At 43.0% G+C, this 13,068-nt stretch overlaps 1 protein-coding gene across 1 annotated transcript in view; it reads right to left on the bottom strand.

The window, feature by feature from the left end:
- Window positions 1–4,894: 4,894 nt before the first annotated feature.
- LOC308194548 (uncharacterized protein) overlaps window positions 4,895–13,068 on the bottom strand; it is a 70,579-nt gene continuing 62,405 nt past the window's right edge. The window contains exon 3 of the mRNA XM_080590616.1: window positions 4,895–5,331. Coding sequence (XP_080446742.1) covers window positions 5,167–5,331 — 165 coding nt within the window. The 3' untranslated portion in view covers window positions 4,895–5,166. The remainder of the gene's footprint in view (window positions 5,332–13,068) is intronic.

The raw sequence follows: 13,068 nt of genomic DNA, 5'->3' as shown, positions 1-13,068 counted from the left end.
GGGTTTCTAAACAAGGCAGGGTTTTAGCATGAGCCTCCTGAAGCCTTCGTTGCCCTCTAGTGACAGGCCGAGCAAGGACAGGAGGCGTGCGAGGCCTGGAGGCCCCGCTGCTGCGGGGGAAAAACCACGGGAAAGTGAAAAGCAGCGGGTAAACACACTGCTCACTTGCTGAGCTGCTTTACTGTTTATGTCCCAGAAGCTTTTGTAATAAGCTTTTCCACTGGTGTCATTAATTTACTGGCTGATTAGAAGGGATGGTTATCTCTTGTTTTGCTTAGATTACAGCCACTGCGGGAATGGCTAAATATTTAGAATATTCTTGCTGAAATAATAACAAATAATAACAAAATAATGGCTTCACTGCTGCAAATGGGTTCCTAAAGCTCTCTTAAAATGTGATGTACCTGTCTTTGTGATGGCTGATGCAGAGGAGCTGATAGCTGAGATCAGCTGTGTTTGAAATCCCCACGAACCCCAACCCTTCCCCTAGGAATGCTTCACAAGTACAGCTTTACCAGAGCACCATAACACCAATATGCACAAAATGAGGCCAAAAAATGTGTTTTGCTGCTACAGTGTTAATTTGAATTTCTGCAATAAATTTTAGCACCTTTACCACCAGTTTAGGTACTTTTGTACCACTGTACCTGCATTAGCTTCGGGGCTGATAGTGGGCTCAGAGTACGTGAGTCAGTATGAATCACAACCCCGAACTTACATCACTGCGCTGATATGGGTTTTAATCACTGACAAGGTTTAAATCATTGTTCTGTTTGCACTGTACTAACTACCACAAAGGGGTTTATATCAGTACACCGTATTCTCTCTTGAGCAACAATGTATGCAGATTCACGGTGTGGCTACACGTGCATGCGATCACCCAGGATGGAAACTTTAGCTCTAACCACAGCGTATGTGCAGCTTATGCCCGTACTTCAGCCTGCCTTGTACCAAAAATGCGGGATGTAGAGTCTGGAGAACGCTCTCCAGTGCTCAGCCCACAGCTGATTGGTTTGAGCTTCTCTGCAGCAAGATGATTTTATTTATTTATTATTACTTTTGCAGGTTTTATTTTGTGTGATCATGGAATAGTCTAATTTTCATTACATTTTCCTGCAACATGCCTAGCTTCTGACCTTAAGTTGCATGTACGCTCTGACATTTGCACTCCCCATACATCTGTGTCACATTCTCTCCAAGAGAGGCGCACAGTCCCTGCTCTTGCATGGGCAAAGATCTCACTTCTCAGCAATGGAGCCCTCGGGATAAGATACTCAGTTACTCATAAGTCTGTATTATTGTTTCTGGGAACGATGATCTGCTATGATACTACACTGATGACCTGCTAAAATGGTGCAGAGCCCATTTTTTTGGCGGCTGTAGGGCCTGCAACACCAGGAGTTTCTGTCCCACCAGTGCGTGTGCCACTTCAAAAGCTGATCACGTCTTTTGACCTCGAACAAGGGGAAATGCAACTATGTTTAGAGGCACTTCTTGGTAGGAAATCTCCATCTGCTCACTGGTACTGAAAGGCCCCCAGTTCTTACATTTTCATTACACATTATCTACGTTGCAGGAAACAAGGCAAAAAAAATATACATATATATGTTTTATGTTGTATTCTGTGAAAAGCCACTTGTCTGCAGAACTTTGAATTCCTCCTTGGTTTGCATGTCACAGCCAAAGACTCCCATTTGAGAGCACAGATCTTTTTGTTGCCTCACTTAATCTCCAGAATATTTGCTTTTACGTTGTCATTAAGCTAACTCATAGCAAAAAAAAAATTCAGTTCCTCGTGAGTCATAACCATCAGTACAGAGCTTCCCAGCCCAGCTGTGGATGTAAGTGTTGTCACCGCAATCCTTGCAGTTACGACGTTCATTTCGTAGGACACAGCGGCTCTTTACTCTTGCCTTGGTCATTGACTGGTGCAAAAAGTTCAAAAGTTCACAAACATACGTGAGGCCAGTATTAGCCAATGCTTACTTCCACAGTAATCGTTTGCTAATGCTGTAAAATCCTGGGACTCGTACCAGCATTGCTAATGTGGCTCTGCACGTTGGCTTTCCAAAAAAAAAAAGAACATGCTGTGCTTATCCTGGTCATACAAGTCACAGCAAGCATTACCTCGTCTCTGGTGATGCAAGACTTTTCCTAGGGCTGCCCGAAGGAGGCTTTTTCTTTCACAAATCCCACCTGCATTTGCAGGATGTGTGAGGAGCCTGGAGCTTCTGTAGGTGGGCTCAGGTCACAGGATGCACGAGCCCTCCATGCACCGATGTGCTGGAGCTCTAGGCCATGAGAAGTATGTGCTGTATGTCTTTCACTGCATCAAAAATAACGTGTACAGGTGCTAATAGACTGCATCAGCCTGATTAATTACATAGTAGATCAGAAAAAAAAAAGGGGGAGGGATGATGGGGGGACTGGCTAGTACATAATTTCCATCCGTCAGGAGGCTGTTGACCTTTGGATCACGCATTCTGAATTATAACCATCTGACAGAAGTTTATCTCACAGCTGCCTTGAATATGTTGGTTCAAAATTCATCTTGTCCTTCTATTAAAGATGAGAGAACAAATTACAAAAGGGCAGCCATTTATCTCCGTCATGTAGAAGAAAGTCATGTATTAGAGTAGCCCATGTGTTATGTACTTTATGTTTTTTGAACAAAAAGGAACAGAAAATCCACAACATCATGTGAATTTAGAGCAGCGTGAGTGGGAATAATCTTTCCCACTGTATGCAGTAACCAAATCTCTGGCAGCGCCTAGAACAGTGTGTTCTGTCCTATTGCTTCAAATCTTGCAGTGCAGTAGATGCACGGAGTAGGCTGCTTTCAGGCCAAATCAGAAATGCGACTTTCAGACTTTACATATCCCGACAGAGTGAGAAACTCTGTAAAGTCCCTTGTCCATTTCCTTCTGCTTTAGTCACTCCTGAGTAAACTTCCCAATTCTTGACGTTCATACTTCTGGATAAATGTAAATGTATATATAATAGCAGTGATAGTTCCTGGTATTTTTCATCACAGGAGCTCAGGAAGCTTCATAGTATCCTTTAATCAGGTAAAGGCTATCATGAGTGAAACAGGTGTGGCTTGATTTTACATATTTCATTTGCATTTTGCTAAATAGACCAGTGGCAGAACCAGGAGGATAATTCAGGAGTCGAGCCTCATTTTAAACTTTCTTTAAAATAATCCAATTTACATAACGTAAGAACATAAAGCCATGCAGCAGCTTGATGAGCAGCTACCCGAAGGTAGGAGCTCTGATCTCTTAATTAAAACGTGGAACGTTTTGCATATGTCAGTTAAGTTTTCTAGATCTCATTTTTCTGGTACATCAAGTAGAGAAAATAATAATTACCTTCTTTTGCAGGGCTGGTAAGCCTTTTTAAGGACTTTTGAGCACTTTGACCAAGAAAAACCCAACAAACCAACACCAAAAAACCCACACCACTGTGACAGCTTTCCTAGTAATTACGCAGGTCAGCTGTCTGCAGCCCACAGGGCTTGACCGCTTACCAGGGGCTGTGATAACAAGGCTTTCAGACACATCTTGATGAGATGTTATTACTCAGGTCAGGTCTCCAGCCTATTGCTGTGTTAGGAGAACTGCCGCTTTCACCACTGACAGTTGTGCAACTTCCTTTTGGCCTCTAAAATTATTTTTTCCTAGGAATTCCTTTCTTATGGTAACTGTTAACAATTTCCCAGGCAAGAGGTCCTGATCCTGCTGTTTCATCTCCTTTTGTTTTTAATACTAATGAAATGATAGAAGTCAGAACACATCTTTGGTTTTCCTGCCAGAGCTTGTGTGGAAGCTATTCACCGAATTTCACAGTGTGCGTATTTATTGGAAGGAACTGAAAACCAAACCGAGTCATTGCGCTGCCAGGGGCTGGAGGAAGAGACTGGGAGCTAAGGCCAACCCCTCTGAGGCTGGGGTGAGAATCAAAGAGAAGAGAAAGACAACACCTGGAGTGCAGAGGGAAGATAGCACATGGATTTGGTAGCAGTTTGATTCCCTGCATCAAGGATTGATTTCCTCAGAAACAGAGACGATCCTTCTCGGGCCTGCTTGTTCCCCCTATCTCATCCCTCTCAGATACTCACGCACACGTACCCCCCTGATCCCAGCAGGGATTGTCGTGCACACCTTTTCAAAAAGGAGCAAAGCATTTGCATTCTCTGAAAGCGATAATGATGAAGAAAAACTGGAAGGAAAGGTGGCTTGGGAATACAGGAGCTGGCTGGGTAAAGCAAGACTTGGTCTCTTCTTGCAGACTCTGGGAGAAGAAAATGGATTCCCCTTGTCAGAAAGCTTTTACCCGAGTGGAGGCATACCCAGCTGAGGGGATTTAATCTAATTATTTCATTGAAGCACAGAGTATCCTGAGTTGGAAGGGACCCACAAGAGTCATCGAGCCCAACTCCTGGCTCCACATAGGGCCACCCAAAAATTCAACCCAGTTTCTGATAGCATTGTCCTCTTGCTTCTTGAACTCTGGCAGCTCAGTGCTGTGACCACTGCCCTGGGGAGCCTGTCCCAGTGCCCGACCACCTCTGGGTGCAGAACCTTTCCCTAACACCCAGCCTGACCCTCCCCTGTCCCAGCTCCATGCCGTTCCCTCCGGTCCTTAACCTAACCTAATTATCACTCACCGGTCTATGGTTGTTAACCGGTGATCAATTTACTATTTATTGGTTCAACAAACACCAGTAAGGTTTTAATTAGTTCCTCTGCTAGGTGGTAGCTTCTCTGAGCAGTGGTCCCCCTTTCCTGGGGAGCACCCTGCAAGCAGAGCTGGGCTGAGCAGGGCACCCGTCGGCCCCCAGCTCCAGGCGCCGGGTGGGATGGCGCAGGACTTGGGGTAATTATCTAATTTATATAATAAATTATAATTATTAATTTTATGCCCTAAATGAGAAGAAGGAAAGTAGGGGGAGGCGTTGCAGAGGGGCCCGGGGCCATGCCCTGTGCCAGCAGCAGGGGGAGCCGCTGCCCCGCGGACAGCCCTGCTCCTCCGTGGGCAGGGGCAGCTCCGGCTCTGCTTCGTTGGGGGAATGCCTGGGGTCTGGAAAGAGCCCCAAATGCCTGGTTTGTGGGGCTGGGAGTGCAGCCCCCCTTCTTCCCCCAGGCGGCAGCGCTGCCTTTTATCTCAGTTGTGGTTTAATGCGTGATGTCGCTCCCAGCAGCTGGACGTGAGCAGCGCAGATGTCTCGTCGTGGAGGTGATAAGTCACTTGGGCTGGAGGGATGGAAGTGTCACCTGCACGTAGGTTCACGAAATATGTTACACAAGCAGCAGGAGGAGGTAAAAGCAGCTGAAAAATAATTAAAAAACAAAAACAGCAGCAAAAAATGAAACAAACAAAAAAACCCTTAATGTTACACAATTTTCTTTCTAAACCTTCTATTTCCTTTATTTTAATGTGCTATTATATGGAATAAAGTCAGTAGATATGAATGTTTATTTTATTTTTTTAATTGCTTTGGCTCTTTATATCTCCTCCTGCAGAATCCCAGGGCCCTTTGGACATACTGTGACATACTGTTATGTCCTGCTGCATGTTGCTCAGTGGCCAAAATATCAACAGCTATAAGCCTGCAGTAAAACCACATTGTGTGCAGCCTGTGATATTCACGAGCACAGCAGTGCTGCCTTTCGGTAGCGGGGCAGTTGTTCGGCTATCTCATGCCATGTTGCTAAATGGCCTAGAGTAAAAGCTCCTTCCCTGCCACTTTGAAGTCCATGGGACTTCTGTTGTTGACTTCATTATTGGTGGGATGAAGCCTTAACGTTGCCTGTACATGGGATAAGGCTGACCTTTTATTGAGTCATTGTGGCTGTGAGTCAATCCGCTGGCTGGTGCGTCATCTCCTCCTATATAAGGCACTGAAAGTAAATGCCATCGCAGGTGTGAGCCCAGGAAATTCCCGAGCCAGAAGGGTAACAAGTTCATGGAGTGCTGCTAACTATCTCCGTGCCCCTTTGCACCTATCTTCTCCTATAAGCAGACTGTTGTGAGAATGAGTTCCTGTGGATGTGGTGGCACAGGCACCTCAGGTCTGAGAGGATTTATCAGATCATGGACAGGGTTCAGGGCACGTGGCGGCTGGACTTCATAAAGTGCTCTGACGGCACAAGAGACGCTGGAATTGTTCTGAGTCACGCTGGTTAATAAAGTAGGCTTTGCTTATAATTTAGCTGTAATCACTCTGGTAATGTTGTATGTTTGCATAATTAGTCTCTTATTAGTCCTGAGAAGCATAACTAATATGCAGCAATCTTCCGTAACATTTAGTTTAAAAGCAGGATAGGGAAATAGGATAGAAAACAGTTTCTTTGATGTTCGCATGGCACTAGTTCCCTAGGACAGAATGGCCTATAAAAGCCTTCTCTCTTCTACCAGTCTCCTGATGTGACTGCAGAAGTGCATTTCTAGTCTTTTCTGAGTCCCCAGGAAATGCTGTGCTTTACTTTATGGGATAAACAGGTTGCAAACCTCAAGTACAGCTAGTAAATTTACAGCATATTACCTTTGGACTCACTTTTCTTTTCCCTACTATTCTAGCTGGCGTTGGTCTCATTTAAACCAAGGTGTAATAGCAACACTGCATATGTACGTATGAATTTGCTTTCAGCTGACCTGTGATGTGCCTCCTTTGCCTTCTCATTAGATTTTTCAGTGGCTTTTGTCTAGTCTACTCTTCGTGCATCTTGTAATTGCTTACCGAGATACATCAGCATCTTCCTGCGACTTGTCATTAACATTCCTCTGCTGTGCTGCCTCCCCCAAGGAACACAACACAGTCAGGACACTGGCAGGATAAGCTTTTGCACCAACTGCCTAATGATTTTCTTGTATTTCCTCTCTTTATCCTTCTGCCGTGTTTCATGTCACACTTGTATGTGAAACTGACACAGGAACCATTATTTTTGTACAGTATCTAGAATAATAATACCTGACTTCATAGATAGGGACTAAAGCAGCTCTGCTTAATCCAGAGAAGGATGAAATTTAACAAATTTCCCCTGTGCTAAATTTGTGCTGCTTTTTGCTTTGGAATACTCTGGCATGGCAGAATTGAACGAATATTTTAGGTTTGAGGCTATGGAGCTGTCTCTGTGAGATTTATAGAGGAGCAGGAATTTTCCACAGACTGTATGCAACTCTCATCCTTGAAGTAGATTGGAAGGATGAAAAAGCTGTCTATGTCTAGAAGATATTTCATCACAGTAACTGAGAATGTAATATTTTTTTTTCTAACTGATATTTAATATTTATGGCATTATTAGCTCATTTTGCTTTATAATACATAGGAACCAAAAGTTCCTACTGTTCTCGCCACTGCTCCACCTGTTTCTGGAAAGCTGTCACTCCCTACATTTTTTGGCATAGCCATTCATGCTCAATGCTGCGATTTGCAAATGCTGTCCTTTGAAGCCTGGCTTAATATCTCCTGTTCTCTGTAGCTTTTTGTTATTATTTAATGAAAGTCCCAAGTGAGCAAGTCATGGTCATAAACCCCTCAGGAATTCAGTTTTATTAAGCAATTTTCTCAGTATTAGAAGGATTATATGGCACACATTAATTACTCCTTATAACAACCACTTTCCAGGGGAGGCACAATGAACGTATTATTGCTCTCACAAGGAAGCCGAGAAGTTAAATCCCATTTAAATCAGACCTCGTAACTTCTGGTCTTGTCCTCATAGGCATTACCAATGAAGCACGCTCCTGCGAATGACTACAGTGCCTGTTTGATCTTTCGGCAAAGAAAATTACTTTGGAAAGGGTCAGGACCAAAAGTGATTTCATGAGCTTATTGACTCGGAACAGCAGGCTACAAGAGTCAAACCCAGCTCACAAGTGCTGGGTACTGAAGAATTTCATCAGCAAAGGTGCTAATGTCGCTGTGGTGCCAAAATGTGCACTAGTTTATTTCTGTTAGGTCCCCGTTCAGGTCCAAATTCAGCTTAGGAAAAGAAGCCTTTCTTATTTTAAGCACATTGATAGTCTCAATGCTTTATTTTTAATTTTGATTTTTTTTCTCATTGAACTGAAATGACTGGTTGCTAACTTAAAAAAAAATCTAGTTGTCAGACATCTTCTGGAACATTCTTATGTCTGGATTTTTTTTTGGTGGTTATGGTGGTTTGCTGGTTGTTTCATTTATTTATTTTTATATATATTTGGAAGATACCAAACTATCCACACGAGGGCACCTAGGCATTTTTTTAATTCTATGTTCATGTGCTGTTTTCCCCCATAAGTTGTGTGTGTATTTTGTTACTATTTCTTTCTGTATTCCTCTTGCAAACATTTTAATATATCCAACTTAGTCCTTCCCCAGCTGCAGAATGATGCCTTTCTTTGCAGCCACTTCTTTGCTTCTGTAGCCAAGATATCTGAATTTATCTGAATTCACCAATTAAAATGAATCGTCTTTGCAACACTTTTGTGAATGCAGGTCATATTATGTATCTCATGACCATCATTTTGTGGATTAATGACTTGAGACTTTTTAAATGTAAGTTAGCACAGTGTTCTGCATGTTCAAAATCTCTGTTTTCTTTAATCGGAATGCTTTTGTTTCTCCTTTCTGAAATTATTTCCCCATTCACTAAATGTTTTACAATTTCTTCAGCATCTAATAGGTAAGTACCTACTAATTATACCATTATTAACTACCCAGACATTGTATAGCTCTTCTTACACCAGGGAGAAATATCCACCCTACGTGTTCAATAACACAAATGAAAACAGTCTGTTGTCATGCGACTAAGGGCTGAATTGCAGTGCATTTGCATGCATGCACTTAATGAATTTAATGAATTAGTTTTCATTAAAGTTACCCAGCTCTTGAGTTCTTGACTTCATAACCTTTTTATTTTTCTATGTCATTTGAAGAGTAATATCATAATTATTACAAAGAAAAGAAAAAAATATCTATTAGATTTTATTCCTAGGTTGTCTCGCCATGGAGTTTATTCATATGAGTATATATCAAATACCACAAAGAGGCCTTTAACGTTCATGGCCAGGAACATACATGGTTATGACTTCTGGGCTCATTGCCTGATTCTGGAAGAGGTACTCCAGGGGTTATACAAGTCTTCAGCCTATTGGCATCTAATGAGCCGTGCCAGCCCCAGATCTGAAGTTAATGATGTGTCCCAGGTTGTTGCCAGTCAGACTTCTGCTGGAGAACCAAAGTCCTTGGTCTCTGCTGCCCTAAACTGTAATTTTAACGCCAATCCTAAACTAGCCTATCAATGCCTTTCATACACCGTGCAGCCTGTTACATCAGCCCTGCTTACCTTTGGGATCTGGGGCTGGCAGGAGTCAGTAAGACTGAATTTAGTAAGACTTCAGTTGCATTTTGGATCAGGAGGATGGTTATGATTTGGGATGGAACTAAAGCATGTCCTGGTGTTAAATTTGCCGCCCAAACTGACAGGCTGAACCAGGACTGGGGCTGGGAATGGCTGGGGTGGCAGGGCCTGCTTGAAGAGAGCTGGATTTAAGATTTAGGTGATGGAAGTGGGCACAGGCAAGCGTTATTTACTTCTGGATCTGACAAGGGTTACAAGATTTGGTCATGGTTGCGGGCTCTTTGGTTTTGATGAAGCTGAAATGGCTCACTGTGCGGAAATTAAGGAAGGACTAGCATCAGTGTTGGGTTCATGTTTCTCATGGTGCAAGCCCTAAATGTAGCAAGGGCTCCTTCTCACTCTAGTACGGACCTTTGTCAGCCCCTCTGGGCCGGAACGTTTTCCCAACAAAAATCTTAGAGTTATTTTTAGCATCAAAATTTCTATAAGATAAAGACCTAAAATTAAATAGGGATGTCACTCTGGCACAAGACCCAACATTACCTTAGTGAAGCCTCTGCATCTGTCCTTAACCCTACATCATACCCCTTGTCAACCCAAAGCTTAAGCCTTAGTCTTATCTTAATTGTGGTTCTTGCCAGAGCAACTGCTTATCTAGATATGTGGCTGAACTGAAATCAGCGTCTTGAACTAAGAAGTATAATGCAGAGCCACATATTTATAGAAGATTTTATTTATTCATTTTGAGCAGTTACAATCAATAATACTTCTTCAAGGCTCAGCTAGATAAATCAATGTGTTTGTATTGCTGTGTTGCTGTTCCTGAGGAACTGAGCTCTTTTTGCACATCAGGAAGCATGAGGACACAGAGCTGCGCAAGGCTTAGCCATCACCCAGAATACCCAGATGGCAGAAGGTTTCATTTTTTACTTTTTGTCCCCTCAAGAGTTCGGTCCTTGCTATTCTGCTGTGAGCTTCCCTTGAATCATATCTCACACGTAACCAAAGAGACTGGAAAAAAAACTCCTTTCCTACTGCTAGTGAGTGGTATCTGACTAGAAGCCATGAGTTCTTTCAGAAATAGACCCTTACCTGAACTCTGGTGGGTCAGAAAGCTAACATGGGTTTCTCCGTTCAAGGAGAACCCTTGTGAGGTGCTCAGCCGGTGGCTCTAGCCAACAGGAGATACATCCCCATGGATGCAGGGCACAGCAGAGCACCCATTTCAGGTGTGTTGGGAGGTGATGAAGTACACAAGGTCCTGCTGGTGTCTCTCTCAGTGATACTGTGCTCAGCACAGCTCAAACTGATTGCCTGGGATCTTTAGTAACCATGCTAGTTGAGATGTGGGCTACACAATGGTCAAAGAAACGTTCAGGTTTTCACAGGGAAAGAAATAATTTAACCTATTTCTTTACCCCATTAGTTCCTACAGTTATTGCCATCACTTACTAATCACCCCCAGGTGTAACCTTGGGTTGACCATGGAAAATGCTGCCTCCGTAGGGGGCACCAGCCAGAAAGGTTACCTAAATTCTGGGGTGTATAAAATACGGAGGGAAAATACAGTGCCACAGTCAAGAGGACGGTTTCAACTGGAGTGCTCTTTGTAGTTTCACCAATCTGTAAAGAATACAAGAGTTATAAATCAGGCAATGGAAATGATTAGTCATCGGCATGTTGTGCATGGCCAAATAGCACAAGCAGGTGACTTGCCAAATCGTCGCGATGATGTGCCCTGAAGTTCATGTGCTTGTACCTGCCTTGAGATTGCACTGAGGCCAGTGGTGTAGCAGGAGCCAAAATGCTGAAAACAAATGCAGTGGCAGGCAGGATAGTTGTTTTTCAAAGATAAGCCAATACTTCAGGGCACCGAAGAAGTACCTAGCAATGGAAATCTCAATTACGGGCAGGTTATTTTTTAATTTTCCATTGGATGGTTTGTTGCACCTTCCTCAAGTATTTAACACTGAGCAGTGCTAGAGACCTTGGAAAATTCATCTGATCCAGTCAGGGCATTCTCATATAACCGTATGTATAGTTCCTTTGATTTAGGTTATATTACTGAAATTAATAAGTTGCTTGGTTGCATGCCTATTTCCAGGGTTGGACCTAACTGGTAAAGTACCGTCCTGTTATTTGCAACGCGAAACGAGTAGTCAAAAGCTAGCATGCTTGACTGAACTTCCTCTTATGAACGCTACTAACCAAGAACTGGGCTCCTGCTTTATATGCCTCACTGAGCTTCACAGAAAATTGTCTCAGAGGAGAGGTGTAGGAGGAGTGACTGAGACGAGAGAGGAAGGCGGATAGTTTTGTGTACAAAACATTCCCCCTACGCAAACGGTGCTCTGGAGGTGGCTGCTATTTTTAGTCTCGTTTAAAAGCCACAGTCCAAAAATAAAAAAACGTCTTACTACAAATAATAAAAGTGAGACCAGCAGGTCAAATCTGGGCTTGTGCTTTTTCTTTTTTTTCTTTCTTTCTTTTTTTTTTTAATGCGGATGTGTGGGTGTAAAGATTGTTTGACTGAGTCACTTTTGAGAATGAAGAACAATATAGGAAACAAGTGAAAAGTGTCTTAGGTGTCGATCATTTCCTTTTTCATAATAATAATTGAATGGAACATATTAGTAAAGCATATATACTGTAAACGTACACCTTTTATTTTTCAGAGATTTTTGGTTCCTTAATCCAAGGTTCCATAGAAGAACCTAGTGCTTCTTTTGACTTGTTCAACAACGTGGTCTAACACGGCATGTGTTTTTACGCAACAAGGACTACTTTTGAAAGGAAATTAGTACAAGGTAAGGTAAACTAAGGAGTGAAATTACAGTCTACTCTTTACCCTGCGTTCATTCCCCATGGGGACACTTCTGCCCTTACCTGGAGAGCTCCCACAGGAGCTTCACTGCAGTAGCCAATTCTCCATGATCTTGTCTATCCTTACTGCGTCATCATTTCCATGTGTGTAACTCCCCTCAAAAGTACATGTCTTAGGAGCTTAGTCTAAGATGAATTTAGGATCCAAGGCATTTTTTAACAGCTACTGGAGCCTTCAGAGGGAAATTTCACTGTCTAAGTGGAATTGGTACTGTTAACAGTGAACTGAGTCAAACCTGACCTGTGAAGCAGCTCCAATATGTATATTTTTTTAATCCTCTAACAGATATTGATCCACTAATTTTATGTTTCTGTTGAATCCTGTTGATCCCCTGAGGATAACCTCTCAGCAAAGGCTTGCCATTCCCAGCAGGACCCGTTCAGGTTGGGGCTGGTAGGCACCTCTGGGGCCTGGCAAAGCTGCCATGTCGCAGCATCTTCCTCCATTCTCCTCCCGTCTTTCTCTCCCCAGATGTCTCACCCCATGCACAACACGTTCCTGCCTCTACAGGACACCCATCTGGTAGGTGCAGGTGGGAATGGCAGAGAACTGTGGTTTCTTTCCTTCAGCTCCAGGAGCAAGGTGAAGAAAATGTCTGGTGTCTGAGCTAAAGATAGGTTTCAGGGACACCTTCCCATTTTAAGAGTTATAATCTTTCTGGGAAGCAGTTCAAGGCCACCAAATAATTAGGGATTGTGACTGGTCTCAGCTGGAACCGAAGCAGAAGTAGAACTAAAGAGTGCTGGTCTGACTCTCTGGTTATAAGCAAAAGGTAGGACTGGAGGAAGGAGGGTTAAAATAAACTTGAATTAGTAAAGGAAGAATATAATTTAGAGT

This window comes from Anser brachyrhynchus (genome assembly GCF_964034855.1).
Source record: "Anser brachyrhynchus genome assembly, chromosome: 4".
In the NCBI taxonomy this organism is placed as follows: Eukaryota; Metazoa; Chordata; class Aves; order Anseriformes; family Anatidae; genus Anser; species Anser brachyrhynchus.
This window is presented reverse-complemented; position numbering and strand designations above follow the sequence as displayed.